The sequence below is a fragment of the Chrysochloris asiatica genome, unplaced genomic scaffold (genome assembly GCF_000296735.1).
Source record: "Chrysochloris asiatica unplaced genomic scaffold, ChrAsi1.0 scaffold00016, whole genome shotgun sequence".
NCBI classification, from domain to species: Eukaryota; Metazoa; Chordata; class Mammalia; order Afrosoricida; family Chrysochloridae; genus Chrysochloris; species Chrysochloris asiatica.
Genome location: NW_006408534.1, coordinates 24,833,792 through 24,856,835, shown reverse-complemented (window position 1 = coordinate 24,856,835; position 23,044 = coordinate 24,833,792). Strand labels below are relative to the sequence as shown.

Sequence of the window (23,044 nt, the reverse complement as noted above, 5' to 3'; positions counted from 1 at the left end):
TTGGTTCCCCTTGAGGTCAACTGATGCATTTAACTGCAACGACTCATGAATCTATTGCCTAACTAACTGAGGATAGCATAAAAACATAGCTTGCTATATTAATTATAAGATTCTGAAAAATCAAATGATCAGTTATTAATTTCCAGCCTGTGATTTAAGAAATACCTTTACTGTAATTTGACATAAGAGTTACTAGCGTAAAGAAATGCTTTCACATTAAAAAAAAAGAAATACTTTCTCATTAGAAGTCTAGCATTATACTCTCAAATTACTAGAAACTGTGGTTTTTGTTTTTTTCAATTAAAAGGGTAATTAAATACACATATATACATATAAAACAATGACAACAAATACTTAAGAGATTTATTAAAGCATCTTATCACAAAGGTGGAAACACATACAAATTAGTAACATGCAACCATTATCTTCCACAGTCAAGTCAAAATGTTAACATACTTTTCCTATTTCCATACGGAAAACTTCAGTTCTGATAACCGACTCACTCACCCTGAATATTTAATTCTTTCTTCTTGAAAAGTATCCAAGGCAGTTAATAACCAAAATGCAAACCAGTATATAAACAAAGTGCAAAGTTATAAAAGAAAATATGTGAAGAATAAGCCCTTCCCACCCCCGACACAAAGGCAAACAGAGGCACTGGCACTCTGTTCTGGCCTAATTTAGATTGTCTTCAAAAACTATTTAAATGTAGAGACCTGACAACAACAACAAAATACTTCTAATAGATGTCCGAAAAGCTCCTTAGTATTTTGAAAACAAATGCTTAAACAAATTTTGTATCAAGTAAATTTGAAGAGCCCTGTACTGCAGCATTCTGTAAAATAAACAAGACAAAAAGCTGGTATAGTGTTTATTGAGAGAGGCAGGATTTCTTCAGGCAGGTATGTAAGGAGGCGGTGGTTCTTTTTCAGGCATCTTCACTGCCATTTCATAAGTTGGCAAAACGTACTAAAAGAAAAAAACAGATCAAACTTAATTCTCCTTTAAAATTGTTTCTGAAATACTTCAGTTTTGAGATTTTATACCTTAAGTTGTTGTTAAGTGCCATCGAGTCAGTTCTGACTCACAGAGACCTTTCCAAGAAGCAGTTGCGTTTGAACACACCCAGATTCCATTTCCACCTTAAATAGGGGAATATAAGCCTACAGAAGAGAGCTTTACAAAATGTTACCTAAAACAGTTCCTCAAAGTAGAGACGGATGAGTAACAAGGAATGTTTTATGCACATGAGTTATCTGATCGAAAGTGCCAGGGATGGATGAACGAAGGAAGGGAGGATGGAAGGGAGAGAGAGAGGCAGGCAGGCAGAATTCTGCTCGAGCTGCAAAGATTTCTTGACAGGCAGTGTACACCACTGTGTCCCCTCTTTCAGAATGACTGACAAAGACCAGTGCCAACTACAGCTCAGGAGGGTTCAGGCTATAGGTAAGGGCCCCACCTGACATGTGCACCATGCTACTGCAAGTGCCCAGTAAGATTCTAGTCTCTGAATTTCATTAGAACCTTTTGTTTATAGTCAAAGGATCAGGGAAGTGTATATATATATATATATATGTTTTCTAGGATAAATGACACAGCTAGGCAGGAGTAGCATTCTAGCCTGATGCCAGGCTAGCCCTCTATGGACCACATACATTCTACATGTTGAAATCCTGAGAAAATATTGAAGATTCTATAGCAGTAATTAGTGGACTCCCCTACTGACTCATGGAACACCTTGCATTTTCCACACAGAAACATCAACTACCCCTTGGATTTTTAAATAACACAAGATTCAGCCTTTGGTATCTGCCATTCTTAGAACAAGAGGCCTTGAGACTGGCATGGTTCAAACATGTCTACTTCCTGTCTGCTCTTCCTGTTAAGTTCAATATGTATGCTGAGCAAATAATACGAGAAGCTGGGTTCTATGAAGGAAAACGTGGCATCAGGATTGGAGGAGGACTTATTAACAACCTGAGATATGCAGACGATACAACCTTGCTTGCTGAAAGTGAAGAGGACTTAAAATATTTACTGATGAAGATCAAAGAGCACAGCCTTCTGCATGGATTACAACTCAATGTAAAGAAAACAAAAATCCTCACCACTGAACCAATAAACAGCATTCTTATCAATGGAGAAGAGATTGAAGTTGTCAAGAACTTCATTCTTCTTGGATCAACTATCAACACTCGCGGAAGCAGCAGTAAAGAGATCAGACGACGTATTGCATTGGGCAAATCTGCTGCACAGGAACTTTTTAAAGTATTGAAGAGCAGAGATGTCAGCTTGAGGATTAAGGTGCGGCTGACCCAGGCCGTGGTGTTTTCAATAGCCTCATATGGATGCGAAAGCTGGACAATGAATAAGGAAGATGGTAGAAGAATTGATGCCTTTGAGTTGTGGTGTTGGAGGAGAATACTGAAAGTGCCATGGACTGCCAAAAGAACCAATAGATCTGTTTTGGAAGAAGTGCAACCAGAGTGCTCCTTGGAGGCCAAGATGGCTAGGTTTTGTCTCTCATACTTTGGACACATTGTCTGGAGAGAACAGTCACTGGAGAAGGATGTCATGCTGGGTAAGGTGAAGGGTTAGAGAAAAAAAGGAAGACCCCCAACGAGATGATCAGCCAGGTGGCATCACTGATGGTGTCAAGTGTGGCGGCGGTAGTGAGGTTGGCCCAGGATTGGACATTGTTTTGTTTTGCTGTGCATGGGGTTGCTATGAGTCGGTTCCGACTCGATGGTACCTGACAACAGCAACAACAACTTCCTGATAAACTCAACATTTGGGAAAGCCACTTATGAATCGAGCATTAATAGCCAAGCTAAATGAAAGGGAGAGGCAACACAGATCTCTCTGGCACCACCCACCGAGGACTCCAAATGGGAAAATGCTGAACCAAACAAAGCTAGCCGTGCCCCAAATCATAGCTAGAGCATAAAAGAGAAAGGCAAGATCTAGCTTCTTCCTTGGAAGTAATCAATAATGGCTAATGAAGTTCTAATATATTACAAAATAGTTAACCTGTGGAGGTGCTTCAAAGGCAGGGTACACAGCAATCTCCGGCAAGTTTCTGTTGTTGATGTATTTATAGCAATTCCAAACACAGTTTATCAGATAAGCCTGAAAGAGTAAAAACAATATTTATATATTCTAGAAACTTAACAGATACCTGCTCTATCTTCAGAACTCTAAAATTAAGGTGACTTATAATGTTTTCCCAAGTCTTCTCTATGGAGACGGAAACTGACATCCATTTGGACAGAGTAAATGCCACGCCTTTCAGACACTTACTCTCACTTAATGTCACAAGTTTTATTATCACCATTTTACTGAGAAATCAGAGCTGAATTTGAAGTAGGTCAACTATTGTGCTATAGAAGAAAAGCTTTGTTTCTGAATCTTAGGAACTGGGAATTTTCATTTCAAATCAGGAACTATGTCCAAAATCAAAATGATGTTCCTTATACTTAAGGAAACTCTTAACATTTCCAACCACTCACTGAAACTAAAGAGAGGACATTCTCTACTATTGTGCTAGGATAACTGCAGTGACAACAAATTGTTAATCTACTGTAACCTAGAAGGGTTTGATAAAGCAAAGGTTTACATGGGCAGTGTGACAGCCTAATTGGCCCTTCAGAAGATTTAGCCATCAACTTACTTTAAAGATGATGAAAAAGACAAAGAACACAAGAACAATGAACAGGAGGCAGCTGGAATCCAATGCCAAGAGGTCATCTTTGTAGGGAAAATCAGGCTGTAAAAAATACACACATATATTTATAATTCAACTACAATTTAGGAACAGCATTTGTACTTTGTGATAACAAAAATGCATAGTAAGCAAAAATACAAAGACATCAAAGTTACAATTGATTTTCTAATAAAAATTTAACGTTAACTCCAAACGCTTCTAAGTCTGATCACCATCAATTGTATGCTGTTATATTAATCAGGTTTGATTTGGGTGGGAAGTAAGACTCTTACTTGTAATTTAATGTGCCTCTTTGAATGCCCATATGACTTCTAATTGTCTAAACTGAGCTCACTGTCTCTCTACTTTTCACTATTTTATAGCTTTCTGGCCTCTGGGAAAAATCTGTCTCCTGTACTGGGCCCCATATTTGACCATGGACCCTTGAGTCACTGGTTTAGAAGGTACTGACATTCATGTAAATTATATGGGTCAACTAGTCCTACGTGGGGAGAACATTTTTAAAAAGTTAGTATATCAGTCTCACCTCTCTGCAGACAAGTAAAAATGAAGGCACACCAATGGCTATAAAACCAGACAAGATTACATGATTTATTGCAGATCCCAGTATGTTCTACTGTAAAGAATCAGCTATAGTCTTTCAAATATTTAGTACGCATTTACTGTGTGCAAGTCAACAAGAATAGGAAGAAGAGCTACACAAAAGATTTTAGGGTTTATGAGCTTCCCAGCTGAGAAACCTTTTCCAGTTTGAGGAATCAAAGGAATAAAACAAAAGGTCTATGAGAGTGAAAATTTCATTTTGGTGTTATTTTCTATAAAGCATATTTGTTTTAATTTTTAGCTTCTGCCTCTCTTTTCAGTGAAAATGCCAACTCCAAGATCCAAATATTTTCACTGTCATAAAGAAGCAGTAAATGCACAGATAGTTCAAATGATTATTTTTAAGAGTCGAAAAAAAAAGACCCAAACACCAAACCAAAAATCCAAGTTTCCTAAGGACTAAGACTGTTCTTGAACCTTCCTCTGTTAACTAAAAAGAATAGGACCAGCTCCTGGAGGAATGCTATGCTAAGATTCAAGATTTTATTTAGAAGGCATTAAGAACACGCTCAGCATTTCTCAAGCTGGGGGAACTGAAGAAAAAATTCAAGCCTCGACTTTCATTATTAAGAGATTCTCTGGGCAAATTATTAAATGATGCAGAAAGCATCAAGAGAAGATGGAAGGAATACACAAAGTCACTGTACCAAAGGGAAATGGTTAATGTTCAGCCGTTTCAAGAGGTAGCATATGATCAAGAGCCAATGACACTAAAGGACGAACTCCAAGGTGCACTGAAGGAATTGGCAAAGAACAAGGCCCAGGAATTGATGGAACTGAAATTGAAATTGAAATCTTTCAAGAAAGTGAGGCAGCACAGGAGGCACTCACTCATCTCTGCCAAGAAATTTGGAAGACAACTATCTGGCTGACTGATTGGAAGAGATCCGTATTTGTTCCCATTCCCAAGAGAGGTGACCCAACGGAATGTGGAAATCATCGGACAATCTCTTTGATATCCCATGCAAGTAAAGTTTTGCTAAAGGTAATACAGAAACAGCTGCAAGCATACACTGACAGAGAACTTCCACAGTCGGATTCAGAAGAGGCCGTGGAACAAGGGATATATTACTGCTGATGTCCAATGGATCTTGGCTGAAAGCAGAGAATATCAGGAAGATGTTTACCTGTGCTTACTGACTACGCAAAGGCTTTCAATTATGTGGATCATGACAAACTATGGACAACATTGCAAAGTATGTTCCGGAACACTTAATTGTGCTCATGAGGAATCTGTACCTGGACCAAGAAGCAGTTGTTCGAATAGAACATGGAAACACTGAATGGTTTAAAATTTAAAAAGGTGTGCAACAAGGTTGTATTCTTGCACTATACTTATTCAACCTGCATGCTGAGCAAATAATCCGAGAAGCTGGGTTCTATGAAGAAAAATGTGACAACAGGATTGGAGGAAGACTCATTAACAACCTGCAATATTCAGATGATACAATCTTGCTTGCTCAAAGTGAAGAGGACTTCATTTACTGATGCAGATCAAACAGTATAGCCTTCAGTATGGATTACATCTCAATGTAAAGAAAACAAAATTCCTCACCACTGGACCAATAAACAACATTCTTATCAATGGAGAAAAGATTGAAGTTGTCAAGGACTTCATTCTTCTTGGATCAACTATCAACACTCATGGAAGCAGCAGTCAAGAAATCAAATGATGTATTGCATTAGGCAAATCTGCTGCACAAGACCTTTTTAAAGTGTTTAAGAACCAAGAAGTGAGCTTGAGGACTAAGGTGCATCTGACCCAAGCCATGGTATTTTCAATAACCTCATATGCTTGTGAAAGCTGGACAGTGAATAAGGAGGCCCGTAGAAGCATTGATGCTTTTGAGTTATGGTGTTGGAGGAGAATACTTAAAGTGCCATGGCTGCCAAAAGAACCAATAGATCTATTTTAAGAAGAAGTGTAGCTAGAGTGTTCCCTGGAGGCCAAGATGGCCAAACTTTGTCTCTCACACTTCGGACATAGTGTTAGGAGGGACCAGTCACTGGAGAAGGATATCATGTTTGGTAAGGTGGAGGGCCAGAGAAAAAGAGGAAGACCCTCCCTGAGATGGTCTGGCCAAGTGTCAGCATCGATGGACTCAAGCATGGCAATAGTAGTGAGGTTGGCCCAGGATCAGGCAGTGTTTCGTTCTGCTGTGCTAAAGGTCGCTATGAGTCAGTACTGACTAGATGGCACCTAACAACAAGAACAAAGACACCACTTGCCATTTTCAGCCAGAGATGACATGGTTAGAGAGAGCAGTGCTTAGGAAGCTCTACCTATGGCTGACCAGACAGCAGGCCTGGCCTCCTCCAGGTTCCTCTCTCCATCATATCAGGCCCCACTTCTGTTCACTCTGTGTGCCCGCCACCATGACCACCTCCTACTACCCTAACTATACCATGCTCCTTCTTTCTTGCCTCAAGGTCTTTTTTACCTGAACCATTTTCTTCTGCACTTCTCTTAGTTCCCACTCATCCTTCTGAGGACAATTCAAATCTCACACCACAGCCCAAGTCTGGTACCCTTGTGATACCCACTTACAAACCAGCCGTCACTTTTCCTCCCAAACATCTATCATACTGTTGTCAGATTCCTTCACTATAAGAAAGCTCCACCGATGTACCCCTAGGAGTTAGCAGTGTCTTACACACAGGAGCAACAGCAAATGCTTTCTGAGTGAACGAAAGATAATTTGGTGGTGTGCAAAACTGACAAGGCATGATATCTAAGTGAGGAAAAAGTTGTAAAGACAGCATCTAGGAAACACTACACAGAGTCACTATGCATTGGAACCGACTCTACAGCACTTAACAACACCAATGACAAGCAATGCTTTAAGGATGCCTGCCCACCATCCATCTCTCTGGGCCCCACGTGTCCTTCCAGATATTCCCTGTGGAAGACCTTTATGTCCACTTCAGTTTAGAGTGTTCCCTGCCCCCTCCATTATATGGCCTTACTCTAAGCTCCTCATTTATTGCTGCTCCATTCAGTAGATCACACACAACGTCTTTACACGTCGTGACTTTGGGGTAGTTAAGAGACAGCATCTATCTCAGACTCAGAGGGTTGCTATGAGTAGCAGTTGACTCAATGGCAACAGGCTTGGTTTGGGTTTGAAGAAAGACTCAGACTTGTAAATTAAGTATTTTACTTCTAAGAAATATTTTATTTTAAAAGTTTTATTAGCATACACACTTACTAATTGATCCAGATATTCTTTGATTCTTGGCAAATAGGTGAGAGAGCTGATAGCAACCAGGCAACTGAGAACGAAGTCAAAAAGGCGATAACAGAAGAATGGAATCAGCCAACCCACTTGATACTGTGGAAGAAAACAACCACAACATCATATCACATACATGAAACTGCTACAAACCATTTAGTATAACTCAAACTCCGAAAAGTCAAAAATATAGGATACTTACAGAAATTGCTCCATACACCAGCATTGAACTGATTATAAACATAAGAACAGAGACAGCAAAAAGAACACACGCATTATCTAAGAAAACAAAAACAAAAATAAAATTAAGCTATTTATATATACACACACACACACAAAACTTCACAACATTTTAAAGCAAGCTTTAAAATGCTTAAAGATTTTCAAGATTGGCCAAGATACAAGGTCAAGAGAGTAAAGAAGAAAAAATTCTAAGTCTTAGCTTTTAGTAGCAAACCAATAGAAATTCACGTAAAGGTGTTATTTATTAAATTGCTACAATAATTCACTGACACTTATTTCAGAAGACACATGAGTCAGTTCTCTGCTAGGGAAATAGGTTCTCTCTGTCCTTACAAGTCCAAGAATTTGAAGATACGTAAATAGATGATTATAATCCAGTGTGGTAAGTACTACAAGAGATGGAAATAATTAACTCTGCCTGGAGAATCATGAAAAAAATGCTCAAGAGCTAGTTGGATCTTGTGAGGTGAAGAGAGGTCAAGTGGAGGAAAGGTTGGTATATGCTTAAAAGACAGATATCTGAAAGACAGAACGCTATACAGGCCACCTCTTACCTGACATAAACCCTGCAATTTAAGGCTCTCCATTAAGCCCATCTCACCCATTTCCCTCTGCATCCAAAAAGTAACATTCAAAGGAATTTCTCTGTATTTTTTCTCCCTGGTCTCTCTGCTAGACAGCTGTATTTTCTTCTTCACTTTTCGACTCTTTCTTGGGTTGCTCCATTTCTTTCTCCCTGTTAATCTATGTTCACTAGTTTTCTCACAAAACACCCTAGTAACCATAAACACTAAACCACACTTGACTTGTTGAGTTTCTCTGTACAAATCTGTAGTTGATTCTGGGACTCTGGATAGATATCAGTAACTTGAAGGGCATTAATAATGGTAAGTGACTAGAAACACAGATATTCATACATAGTATGAACATATGTAAAATCTTACCATTGATCAATACAAGTATTGCTAGTTTAGGGCACTAAATGAAGTAAGAATTAACCAATAAAATCCACTGCCATTGTATTGATTCTTAGTGTATATATATATATATATATCGTGTTTCCAAGACTGTAAGTCTCTTTATAGAAGCAGATAGCCTCATCTTTCTACCTGAAAATGGCTGGTAGGTTTGAAGTGCCAACCCTTACAGTTAGCAGATCACTGCTTAGCCCACAGTCCCAAGAGGGCTTCTTTAAGAGTGTTGTCATAGCCACTGAATCAATTTCAACTCATACAGACCCTGTTTAGGGTTTCCAAAGCTATAAATCTTTATGGGAGCAGAAAGCCTCATCTTTCTCCCATGGAGCAGCAGGCAGGCTTAAACTGCGGACTTTGTGGTTCACAGTCCAGTGCTTATAGTATGAAGCCACTGTGCTCCAAGTACGGACAGCATTCTTAAATTTTCCTAGAGAAAACAGGGTAGCGAAATACTAAAGCTTGAAAGGACTTCGTTGCTGCACTGTGCAGAAGCCATTTGGTGTAATAATTCAGATATAAATGAAATATGAAATTAACAGGACAGATATCTGTCAAATTTGAAAGCAGAATTTATAATGTCAATAATCAGCTTTCAAGAATCTGTTATGGAAAATTGTAGGCTTATTTCTATTTCGTAAAGTATTTGAGAAGTTCTTCCACTGGCACACGAATAGCAAAATGGGGGAGAGGGAATAGGGACATACAAACGGGAGACACATTAAGTGCTTGGGACACAAGACACTTCAGAATCTGTGAATCAATAATCCATAAAGGGTACGAAACATGAAGGCTAGATGACCTGATAGGAACCTCAGCAGTTTCACCCACCATCACATGCAGGAACCTCCTCTAGAGCCATCCCAGCTCCCAAGTGTTTACACAAAGTCCCATAAGCCCTTCACAGTCCACTCTTCCTGAATTGTCCCCAGGTGAATATAAATAACGTGGAATTCCTGCTTGAAAAACAGTTTCATAACTGGAGAAGTAGTTCATATATTGATTGTTGTACCCTATTTGGCTAATTAAAAATAACTAATCATAAGCCTCATATTTAAAACTAGCTGTCAAAACAATAATCAGAAATTAATTTGCCATAAACACTACACCTATGGGAAAGACAAATTTTCAACTTCAAAAAAAAAAACAACCCACAAACTATAACCCTATGATCAAGAACTATGCATTATTTTTCATTTTCACAGTTGACAGCTGGCATTACAAGAATAAGGGCTCAACAAAAAGAAAATGAACAGATAGCTACATTAATTTCTTTTTACAGTAATTACAATACTCATGTAATACACTCATGAGTTCATCCCTCCTGCTCCACCCAAACAAGCCAAGTGTAAAGACCTACAAGAATCTCAATAAGCATAAATCTAAATTTAAGAAGAAACACGGCAAGGGGAATGTTGGCATTAGAAATTAATTCAAATTCGGAAAATCTCATGACATGACTAACAGCTGTCGAAAGTTAAAGTATAATTTATTGTTCTTGTTGGTTTCTAAATAAAAACAGACTGCTAAAGCAAACAGATGTGAAAAGGGTTGTTTCTAATATGTTCCTTTTTGCTTGTTTGAAAACAAAATGAAAGGATCATATTAATCATGACACTTGCATTTAAATTGCTTGTAAGGTGTCTAATGCATAAATTTCTGTCCAAATATTAAATTTCCATAATAATTTATAATATAAAACTCAATTCAAAATTTTTTGCACCTGTATGCTAGGGAAATAATGCTATCAGGGAATAGGTTTAAAAAGGCAATTAATGTGAATGTCCTAGGGTTACTCTATATTAAACCCTATTCTCAAAAGTCTTGTTTATCTAAATAGGAAAATATTCTTCATCTAAATAGGATTCAGAATGGATTTAGAGTTGTAACCCTGAGCAAAAGGTATCACTAAGTATTCAAATGGTAGTACAGTGGTTATGAGCTGGGTTGCTAACTTCAAGGTCAGCAGTTCAAAACTACCAGCTATTCTCCACAGGAGAAAGATGTGGCTTTCTGCTCCTGTAAAGATTTACAGACTAAGAAACCCTATGCAGGGTCACTATGAGTCAGAACTGACTCCACAGCACAAAACCAACCCACCAAGTATTCAAAGCATTCATATTTTCTATTTTACTGTACTAGGCTATTTGATCCATCAGCAAATCTCATCTTCAATTATATTTGCCAGCTGATCCTTAGAGATTTACAGTGCCTTTGCAATTCTGTCTTCCCCGCTCCTCTTCCTGATATCTCATAAAGTCAAGGTTGTTGTTATTAAGTGCCGTTGAGTTGGTTCCGACACACAGCAATCCTGTATAGGGTTTCTGGGGAGCTGTTGGTGAGTTAACTGCCGACTTTGCAGTCCAGAGCATTATCCCACAATGCCACATCAGAACTCCACACACAGTGTCACTAGTATACAATATATTCTTTTACAAAATACACACATATTCTAGCTAGAAACCTTTTGTTGTAATCTTTACAGAATATCTTTGAAAATCCTATTAAATACTTTCCTGCCTTTAGCAGATGGAACAATCTCTCAAAGTACCTTGTTTTACACACACACACACACACACACACACACACATATTCAATTAGCAGGGGACATTTTCTTTACAATACAAAACATACCAGCCATCCTCTCAGACGAATAGTAATTACCAATCACTTCATACTGAATGTTGACAGCTGGCATCGAGTTTGGATGAGTCACTTCCACAGTCAGCAAAATAGCCATCAGTAAGTTGACCACCTGTGAGAGATCACATTTTATCAATTACATTAAATACAAATCAGGAAGCAGTCTTCTGCAAAGTCTTTAGATGCCTTTCCATATTTAAAAATGCTTCACTTGAAGAAACAGTTATAAAACAAGAAGAGGCTACATTGGAGTAAAAACAACATGCAGTTACCATTATAAGAACAGTTTAAAAATAAATTTTTCATAAAGCTCAAGTTTAAACTTAATATTAACCCTTTCAGAGACAAGGTGCTTGATTCTGTGGCAACACCAACACATCAGAATAAAATGGGACAAGAATTAAAAATACGGGAACTGTTACAAATTGTTCATGTATGGAGTTATCATATACTCATGTAACAACCTCAGAAGTTCTAGGTTTGAAGAAACTGGTTTAGCCAATATAGTTGTCAATCAGAACCTACAACCCCACCACAGCACGCCCCATTTGGTGATAAAGACCTTTTGCACTGAACTCAAATGCTCTGAAGCCTTTTCAAGATCTTCAGTCCCTTAACTTTCACTTACTGGTCTTATTCCATCTTTTGAAATAACACAGAACAAGTTTGTTCCTGTCCAAACAATTGCTTCCCTAGTGCCTGAGGACAGTTGTCATATGCCTCCAAATATTGTCCCCACCCACTGCCATTGAGTCGATTCTGATTCATCATGACCCTACATAAGTAAGGTTTGTTGTTGGTAAATGGCGTCAAGTTAGTTCTGACTCATAGCAACCCTGAATAGGGGTTACAAGAAGCGTCTGGTGGGTCTGAACTGTCAATCTTGTGGTTAACAGTCCAGTGCTTATCCACGAGGCTGTAAATCTTAATGGGAGCAGAAAACCTCATCTTTCTCTCGAAAAGGGACTGGTGGATTTGAACTGCTGACTTTGCGGTTAGCAGTCCAGTACTTATCCTACAGCACCATCGGGACTCCTTAAACACTGTCCAAGTCCTTTAAACCATTCCTCTAACTAGAATGTTTCCTAAGTTATGTGACTATTTCCTTTTTGCTTTTGCAAGCCCCAGGTTTGATCAATATTCTATTAAAACTGTTGTCCAAGTCAGTTCTTACTCATGAAAACTCCATGTGCGCTGAGTAGAACTGCTCCCCAGGGTTCTCAAAACTATGACCTTATGGAAACAGATTGGTAGGCCTGTTGTCCTCTGAGGGAGTTCTTCCGAATGATCACCTGTTGGTATGTATATCATCAAGTCATCAACCATTTGTGCCACCACCCAGGTGGCTATTCAAATTAGGATCAGAATTCATACAGGCAGGGTAAGATCAGGCTTGGTCAAAACACAAAATGATTTCAGTTTCCATATTAAAACTAACACATTTCAATTACTGCAGCCTGAAATTGCAATGGTTTGGTAACTTGTTTGCATGCCTAACACTTAATTCTTTCCGTGCTTTTCCTGCTAAGCTACCACCACTACTACTATACTTAGATTCAGGGGCCAGAACATAAGCCCTTATATATTTGTAATAAAATTTGATCTTATTACATGCTTCCAGGTCAAGATTTTCCAGATCTGGATTCTTACATCCTCCAAGTCGACACTGCTTCTCAATTTCCTCCATTTGAAAATCGGATTAGTAAGTAACTATTATCTCCATCTAAGTCAATCTTAAGATAATTCTACTTCTTTTTTAAGATACCTTGCTTCTTAGCACTATGATGACTTATAACCACTCCGAGATTACTGTGAAATATTTATACTTTATTTTCCAACTAAGTATGTTCAGTGGCGTGCCCTTTTTCTTTCATTGCTTAAAGGTGAAGTACTTTATCCTTCAACTACTGAGAGGACGTAAAAGAAACAATCATATTTGCAAGAAGGACCCCTAGTTAACAGCTATTTTATTATTTTGCTACCATGGGATTTGGCCAGTGTGTGTAAGGAGTTTGAGTAGCAGCTACTGGAGTAACAAGGATTATGAATAATTAGATAAACCTACAGAAAGAGCATTGTACTGTTCTCTCAAAAACGTCACGGAGGGCCAGCGGTGTTACATTGAGGGGAATGCAGTCACTGAAATGAAATGAAGTATGTGATGGGTTAAATTCTACGATCTACTCGGTAAGCTTTCACTCAGCTCACAATAAAGTTTTATGAAAAAGTTCATGGAAAAATTCCATTCATTCCATACCCCCCCCCCGTATTCTGTGCATTGAAATCAGGTTTGAAAACAACTCAGCAAACTCTTCTTTGCTAAACACAATAAAGTAATTTTAAAAATAAGCTCTGCACAGTATAGAAAACAATCTCATGTCAAGAAAGACCCACTAACATCCAAATGCTAAATGAAAGAAAAGGACACACCAAATATATTTACTTTAATTCTCCTTTGTAAAGTATGGTCATCAATGAGTGATTTATAAAAACCTGTTTTCTTCTCTTCTGCGGATACATCACAAACTCATCCACTATTTTCTTCTAGTCCTGGTGTGGCGCTGTAGAATAAGCACTGGACTGCAAACTATGAGGTCAGCAGTTCAAACCCACCAGCTGCTCCTCAGAACCCCCATACAGGAACCAACTTGATGCACTTAACAACAACAACAGCAGTTTTAATAGCACTTCAAACTTCCTTTCATTGTGGGTCATATCCCCAAATACTGAACAAAATAAATCACAGGTCTAACCAAAGGAACCAAAAACAGTAGTAATATATTTCAGTGCTACTTCACTAAAGTCCAAATCATTTTTTAAATCTTCATTCAGTTCATTTAGTTATATTTAATTTAACACAATATACAGTTTTAGTGGGTCAAACAATGTGGTTTGCACTATTTTTGACAGCCTTTTATAAAGAGGATAATAACTATGTACACATCTTCCCAGTCCCACCCTGCACAATGAGGTTTTTCAAGGGTAAGTTAAAAAAAATATTGCTATAAAGCCATAGCAACCTTTTTAAAACAAAAATATCAAAACATAAAGCTATTGTTGCTCAACATTTAGGTGTATACATGTTGAAGGTGGCGTTTCCAATTTTTCTAACCCTTCCCTGAAAACCTGTGTACTCTTCAATTTCTACTACTTCAAAACAGCAGTTTTGGCATCCTCGAGGGACTCAAATCATGTTCCTTTTCAGTGTTCTTAGAGTTTGGAAAACAAAAGAAGTTTGAAAGGGCAAGATCAGGGCTGTAAGGTACACAAAGTAAAGTTTCCCAAGGGAATTCTCTTAGGATAGCCCTTGTTAAGCGCCACAGAGTCGGTTCTGTCTCATAGTGACCCTGAATAGGGTTTCCAAAGCTGCAAATCTTTGTGGGAGCAGAAAGTCTAACCTTCTCCTGCGGAGAGCTGGTGGGCTTGAACTGCCAACCTTGTGGTTCGCAATCCAGTGCTTATCCTACAGAGTTACCCCTTGAAGAATGAACATGTGCAGAGTCATGATTCATGACAGAAAAAAACAAAATTACTCGGTGCAACTTTCCTGGCCTTTTTCTCACCAATGCAGCTTCAATTTTCTTAAAACATTTTCATAAATTCCATGACCATCCTGTGTCCTTTAAGAAAATAGATCAAGATTATCCCTTGGAAATCTCCAAAACAGTCCTCACAACCTTCTAAACTGACCTCTGCCTTGAATTTAAATTTAACTAGCCCAGCAGACCCCCTTGGAAGCCACTGGTTTGATGTGACCTTTTTTTTTTTTTGTGAAGGCACCCTAACGAGATTTGTTGTTGTTGTTAAGTGCCGTCAAGTCGGTTCCGACCCATAGCGACCCTGTACAGGGTTTCCGAGGGTGTAAATCCTTACGGGAGTAGAAAGCCTCATTAAGACAAGTATATTACTGAGAGAATTTGTCAGATCCCAGAGACATATGTTTAAACACGTCTGTTTGGAATAAATCTGTGCATGTGTGAACTGGAACCCCAGGAGCAATACGTTTTGACTTATCTTCATATTTAAATGTCTTTTCAAAATCAACAGGCATGTTATTTTAATCCTAGAAACTCCTAACACAGGCCTCAAAACTTGCAGACATGGCTGTTTTACTCACCACCACCAATAACAACAAAAATTAGACACTGCCAGTGCTGACAAGTGTTTCAACAACTGTCTTAGATGTGCATGAGGAAAAATGTGCTCAAATTACCAAACTGTGGATAAACATTCTGACATAAGGGTCAGTTTGTTCTGAAAAACAAATGGGTTTGTCTCCTTGCAACATAGAGAACAGGATCAGATGCATGGAAGAACTCCAAGGAGCAATTCCTGTTTTCTTATTTAATTGCTACATCACACCAGAAGACCCTTTGGAGGTTCTAGTTTATAGCACAATTCTTTAGTTTTCCCACAGCATATTTCACCATAATCTAGTATCTGCTGGGACCATAATTAGATGAGCATGTTTGCTGCAGGGCATCCTATTAAAGGTTTCACAAAGGGAGCAAGTCAGCAAAGAACCACCACAAGATAAAGATCAAAAGTGGTTGAATATCTTTAAAAGTTGATTTTGTAAAAGTTGTTCTGAGATTTACTGTCATGTGTGGTTTTGTTGTTACTATTGTTAAGTGCTGTTGAGTCCAGCTCATAGTGACCTTGTGTAGGGTTTTCCGGGAGCAGCTGGTGGGTTTGAACTGCTGATCTGTGGTTCGCACTCCAGTGCTTATCCTACTTAGTCCACCATGTGCAGTTACAACTGCGTTATTCCTGTTAGTTTGGGAAGGCCATTAATTCAACAAATGTCTAAGGACCACTCCCAATTCTCTAGTAAGTTATCTACTATACACATTTTGGAGTGCTGATGTGGCACTTAAAGCACTGGACAGAAAAAGTTAGCTTGAAAACAAGGCCGCTAATTCAAACTCAACAGCTGCTTCCCGGAAACCCTATATAGGGTCGTTACAGGTCGGACTCGACTTGACAGCACTTAAAAACAACAATAATATGCACTTTGGGGCCCTGATGTGGCACTGTAGGATAAGCACTGGATTGCAAATGGTAAGGTCAGCGGTTCAAACCCACCAGATGCTCCTCAGAAACCCTATATGTATGTGTCTCTATGAGTTGAAACCAACTTGACAGTACTAACAATAACATATACATTTTAAAGAGTAAGACACATCACCATTTTCCCTCAATGAGGGCATCTTCTTGTAGGGAGAAAAATAAGAGAAAAGATAATCATACTCTGTGTAATAAGTACTATCCGAGTTTGTTGTTGTTGTTGTTAAGTGCTGGTGAGTCGGTTACAACACACAGTGACCCTGCATAGGGTTTCCATAGGGTATCTGGTGAATTGAACTGCCGACCTTGAGGTTCAAACCGACCTTATGATCTAGTGCTTATCCTACAGCACCACACCAGGACTCCATCCAAGTTGTATGTAGAAACCTTTCCAGGTACACTTTGAGGAAATCACAACTCTCTGCCTGGGAAACAAAGAAAGCTTCACAAGAAATCAGGCATGAAGTGCTAAAAAGCAATTTGGAGTTGGTCAAATGTTGAAAATTAATGAGTAAATGGTTTTGTTCTTTAATACTAGTTCTCTACTTCTGTATATTGTTGACGTTTTCCTTACGCTAGTTTTTAAAAAACAGTGACAAAGGCATTTCAGGGAGAAGGAATAGGCACTGAGTACAAAACAATGTATCTAGAGAGGATAATAGCTCTGAAATATGAAGGGGTTTAAAAAAGCTCATGGAAAAATTCCATAATCTTTGCATTCCATTTCCCCAGGAACTTTCCTTACTTAAAAGTAATCAGAGATAAAGGCTAGAAAGTCCCCTCATATCAACAAGCTATCCTTAACGTAAAAGTAGTCAGAGATAAAGGCTAGAAAATAATACAGTGTGAAGAAACCTATCTTTGCTTCTCTCTCTGCTAGCTACCTAAGTTCAGAATTGCTTATGATTGAAACAATGGTGAAAAATAAACCATGCATTAAACCTAAAATTACAAATGCTCAAAATGTGTTCTTGCTGTCCATCACCAGCCATGAAGAACACATAACTTTCTTCAATTTTTCCCTTTGATTAGCTTGCAGTTTGGCTTCTGTAACTTCTACCAACCTTCTACCATCATCAGCAAAGTCAAAACTGCCTTGACGGCTACGAGTTTGGACTGTTTGGTTTGTTTGTTTTCCATCATTCAATAAGCATTCAAGTTTATGCTACATAAGACAGGGTTACTGTAAAATCATCTGGCTTCAAATGTTTCCGTAGGTGATGGAATGCCAGATTTTAAACTTAATCTCACTCTGAAATTTCATATTATAATACCATGTATTAAACCAGGCATGTTTCTTTCAAATGGAAGAAGCCAAGGGCTAACACATCAGGGCTGGTACCTCCACTGCATATAACACCTGGCTCTGGCTTCTCTACCTCCTACTGCACTATTCAATACCATGCAATGAATACTTTAGCATACACACTAGAGCACAAGTGCGTGACAGGAGCAATGACACTGTATCAGACACAATGGTCCTGTACTTAGGCCAAGCAGGAGAGGTTCCAAACAGCAAAGCGAGATTCATAATTTCAGAAGCCTTTATCCTATCTAAAGAAAATTATAAACATTCTCCCATCCAGTTTAAGAAGTACTACCTCACAAGGAGTCCTGGTGTGGCGCTGTGGGTTAATGCCCCAGACTGCAAAGCTGTTTGAACTGCAAGGTCGGCGGTTCAAGCTCACCAGCTGCTCTTCGGAAACCCCACACAGGGTCGCTATGGGTCGCTACAACACTTTACAACAACAACAACAACCTCAAGTGGAACAAAACATAATAATATTTTGACAAGGTATGTGGGAGGAAAGTGACATTCTACCTCACTCATTCTCATATTATTTTTCTTAGTAAGGAAGCTTCTGGCAACAAACTGCACTGTTTGGACCAGTCTTCTTTTTAGAGGTATTACACTACACTTTTGCCTAGGTAGTCTTGTTTTTTAAAGGATATGTTATGTGTCTCCCCAGCTAGGCAGATTGTGTCTTTATATCGCTACTGTATTGAAGTTACACTTTTGAAAGTCATCAGCATCATCAACAATCTTCTAACCAATAAAGCCGGTGGTATTTTTCCAGTCTTTAACCTGATTAGAATGTAATGTTACTGAGGACCTCCATTTTGACTGTACCATTAAGTTCCATGTTGGTTCTCTGTAATATCACAAAGATCTTGAGGACAGATGCCATGTTCCAGAAAAGCAACATCTGAGTTATATGGCAGGTAACAAGAATATAAAACAAACAAACAAGCAACAAAAATGAGACAGAGCCCTGTGATTTATTCTTATTATGTATCCTTCAAAAACTCCTTCTACATTATGTTGTTGTAATGTGCCATCGAGTCGGTTACTACTCATAGTGACCCTATATAAGGTTCCTGGGGAGCAGCTGGTGGGTTTGAACAGCTGACCTTTTGGTTAGCAGTCCAGTGCTTATCCTACAGTGCCACATCAGAACTCTATTACTGTTGTTGTTGTTATGTGCTGTAGAGTCGGTTCTGACTCATAGTGACCCTGTACAGGGTTTCCAAGGTTGTAAATCTTTATGGGAGCAGAAAGCCTCATCTTTCTACCACTGAACAGTTGGTAGTTTTGAACTGCTGACCATGAGATTAGCATCCCGATTCATAACCACTACGCTACCAGAGCTCCTCAGAACACCATTATAGATGATCAATACATCTCTTAGTTGATTTAAAACAATTGAACTGTTTTAAGAATCTTACAATGGTCTACTAATCTGTAACAAAGAAAAACTTTTTTAAATTGTGAAACTAAGGCATGGAAACTTGTAGATAGTACCCATTTGACCTAGCTTCAATAGCTTGATGATCAGAACTCGACTAGAGGAAAAATTTAAAATTTTGATAAAGGAAACAAGTATAAATTGCTATAATTTGATGTACTTGACCTATACTTATGGATGTAGTAGCTCAAAATACCAACTGAGAGAGAAGGAGTCTTCACATCAAGGATTAATCCTATCCCCATGGTATACAGGGTTGATAGGGACAGGCAACTTAGACATTGGCTACCTAACATGGGGTGTGATAAAGACACAAAGTGACTGGCTTACAAGATTTCAAGAGGGAGTTTAGTTTCAGACTGTGTGGGGGAAGGCATAGTTTTCATCTTGTCTATACAGGTCTGGTGAAAGGAGATGGGGATGAGATTCTTATGATTCAATAGTGAGTAACTGTTATCATGACTAACTGCGACTTTCACAACTGTAAAGGTTAAAGTTTTGTTAACAAAAAGGAGGGAGTAGTTACCCTTACATTCCAGGAACAGAGGACCCTAGGACCATCAAGGGAGTAGAGCATGAGCAGAATGTGGGACCCTATCCAGAGAAGCAGTGACACAAGAGACAGAGGAAGAGATGAGGACATGGAGAGAGAGAGCAGCTGGAGACTCTAGACTCATGGGAAGAGAAAGGCTGTGTGCTGGCAGCCAGGAGGCAGGCTTGCAGAATGTGCCCTTTGGTTGTTTAAATAAGTATATATTCCTGAGTATTTTTGTGTACAGCCCCCAAAAAACAAAAAACAAAACTCAGAAGGAACAGAAGCAAATGCTGTTGAATGATGATGCACAGACGGGATTATAATTGCAATGGAATAATGAGTGTAACACTGATGTTCTCCCATGTAAACTATCACTCAAGTTGCAATAAAAACTTTAAAAAAAAAATTAAGGCATGATAAAAGGGAGATGGGAGACATATTTTCACATCAAGAACTTCAAATGGGAAACATGTTTAACCTTCTCATTCCCTATCTTGCAAGAATAAATGTCCTTAGTAAAGTTTTTCCTCCCTGTACTTGGCATTTTCCTGTTTGTAACTCCCCACATTACACTGCTATTCCTTTCATTTTTATGAGCTTTCCGGTATAGGAAAATCTGCCTAGGAAACACTACAAAGAAACATGGTCAACTGCATTTGGATGAGCGAAAGAAATTGAGATGGTGGCTATTTTCTTTCTGAGAAGGAGTCAGAACTCCTTTGTTCTGTGATTGAAGGAGTCTAAGAAACTTGGAGATTAACTTTGTAGGTGGAGAGCTCCAGGCTGGTGAACTATTTTCTGTTTTAAGTAGAAGGGAAGTTCATCTTCTGGGGTTAAGGGAGGCAGGATTGAGTAGGTGGTTTAAAACCCTGAAGATATGAATTTATTACTTAGGGGAATGGAAGACAGAGCTAAGAACAAACAAAAGAAACTGGAGATCCAGCCTTAATAAAATGAATAAAACAAGGTAGTTTAATGCAGCTAATTATTCACAGATCTATGTCCAGCGTTACACATCAGCTGAAATACATAGAGAACAAAAGGGGGCATCGGAGGAGATGGGATAAAATGTCAATAAGGTGCCATTTTTTGAATACAGGCAAAGTGAAAATAAATGAAGAAACAAATAAGCTTACAAATTTCAGGGTTTTTTTGAATGTATATTTACTGATTCAGTAAGACTGTAAAATACAATAGGGCAGTCAATACTGAGGGATGATGTGGAGATCAGGCGGTCCCCTGGGTTGGGCCATGAAACAGTTATCTGCCTTACTGAAGATGATTCTCATTTATTGTTTGTCTAAGTGATTACGAATCGGGCTGCGAACTGCAAGATCAGCAGTTCGAAACTACCAGCTGCTCCACGGGAGTAAGACGAGGTTCTCTGCTCCCGTGTAGATTTACAGCCTTGAAAACCCTGTTCAGGGTCGCTATGGGTCGGAACCGACTCAATGGCACTTAACAACAACACAACAAAATGGTTAGTAATGACTTCAAGACACTGGGAGAAGTACCAAGTATGAGAAGGCAAGAAGAGTATCTGTGATAGTGCACTTCTTAGCTCTGGTAGTGTAGTGGTTACGAATCGGGCTGCGAGCCACAAGGTCAGCAGTTTGAAACTACCAGCAGTTCCGCGGGAGAAAGATGAGGCGGTCTGCTCCCGTAAAGATTTTCAGCCTCGGAAACCCTGTACAGGGTCGCTATGAGTCGGAACCAACTCCACGGCACATAACAACTTTTGCATAACATGTAAGTACCAAAAACTGTAAAATAACAATAAAGCCACTTCCGAACACACACACACACAAATATGTTGTTGTTAAGTGCAGTCAAGTCAATTCCAAGCCATAGTGACCCTGAATAGGGTTTCCAAGGAGCAGCTGGTGAGCTTGAACCGCCGACCTCGCAGGTCAAACGAATTGCAGTCTGGCGCATTAGCCCACAGCGCCACACCAGGACTCTCTCTATATATATAAATACATAAAATAAAATCACAAAATTGTTAGCCAAAGTGACCATGTCCACAGTTTGCTTCAGCATTATCTAAACAGAATCATACATTTTAAAAGCTACAGACCAATGTGGATGGATACTGGTGATGGTAAGAAATCACAAAAATATTAGCGAACCACCTATCAATAACATTCTAAACTCTGGTTATGACAGAAAATTACACAGATCCTGGCACCCAGGAAACGCTGGCATATACAACCAAAACAGAGCTTCCGTGTCTGGAACGACAAGCGTTTAATGGGCACCAAGAAAAAGCTGATCAAGTATAAACCCTGGCCAATGGTACCGCCTTCAAGTGAATCCTACAGATGCCTTTCAGCCTGCATCCAAGACACCCGCTGGAACAAAACAAGGCCCAGGAACTAGAAACAACTAGGCTACAGAGGATCTTTTGTTTTCCAAACTAGGGAGCAACATCAAAACTCGCTCCTTATTGTTTCCTTGGGGGGAGCGAGGACCCAGGATGCATAGGAGGGGGACTCTTTACAGATCACGAAAAGTATAAAACAACGGGTAATTTCCACAATTCTTCACAAAACTCTAAACACCTCTACCCCATGCCCACAACACCTTGGGCCTCTCCCAAACCCATTTTCTCCTCCAATTCTTGCATAGGAAAGATCTCATTCCCATCCACCCTCCACTACGATTTCCGGACACATTCTCCTCCCGCAAGGTCCTTGGACTCAGTCCAGAGTTACATCTTCCCGCTCCACCCATCACCCCTATAATTTTCAATCCCCACCCCCTGCACTTCAGCCTCAGTAACACCAGCCACTGTCTTCATTTCGGACCCCGCCCCCCCCCTTTACGCACATGCGCATTACCCCGCCGCTCCCAGCCCGTCTGTCTGCCCGCCGGCCCTTACCATATACCAGGTTCCCAGGATGATCGTTCCGGTGCGGACATGGCAACAGCCGCAGCACCGGGTGCTAAAGAACCGGTCGCTGCGGCTCCGCTTGAAAGTCATGGACACCATCGGGAATCTCCGGGCCTCCCTCTTGGCCAGGACCCTGTAAAAGGTTTTCCACTCAACGGTTGAACCGAGATAGCGCTGTCACTGTCACCCAAATCAGAAAAGGAATCTTCCAGCTAGCCAGCTCGCCCGCAGCCTGCCTGGTCCCAAACAGCTCTTTTGCACTTGCGCAATAAGTACCGAACGCAGCTATCGCGCGACAACCGCCTACTGTGTTCTGCACACAGACCAATAGAAGAGCAATTTAAGAGAAAAGTTAGGTTGGCACGTTCCCTGATTGGAAAGG

At 39.5% G+C, this 23,044-nt stretch overlaps 1 protein-coding gene across 1 annotated transcript; it reads right to left on the bottom strand.

Moving 5' to 3' along the window:
• Positions 1-348: 348 nt before the first annotated feature.
• On the bottom strand, positions 349-22,807 carry LAPTM4A (lysosomal protein transmembrane 4 alpha). Its single transcript, XM_006835260.1, has 7 exons — positions 22,651-22,807; positions 11,412-11,532; positions 7,763-7,839; positions 7,537-7,659; positions 3,671-3,766; positions 3,031-3,129; positions 349-969 (listed from the first exon to the last, which is right to left on the bottom strand). Exons 1-7 carry the CDS (start codon positions 22,759-22,761, stop codon positions 895-897), a joined length of 702 nt encoding a protein of 233 aa, XP_006835323.1. The 5' UTR covers positions 22,762-22,807; the 3' UTR covers positions 349-894.
• Between the last annotated feature and the right edge of the window lie 237 nt (positions 22,808-23,044).

Excerpts from the sequence above, each read along its gene's own strand:
- LAPTM4A (XM_006835260.1), bottom strand. The coding sequence starts at position 22,761 with ATGGTGTCCATGACTTTCAAGCGGAGCCGCAGCGACCGGTTCTTTAGC. Across the intron at positions 11,533-22,650 it reads TCCTGGGAACCTGGTATATG|GTGGTCAACTTACTGATGGC; the intron begins GTAAGGGCCGGC and ends GATCTCTCACAG. Across the intron at positions 7,840-11,411 it reads TTCGTCTGAGAGGATGGCTG|ATAATGCGTGTGTTCTTTTT; the intron begins GTATGTTTTGTA and ends TTGTTTTCTTAG.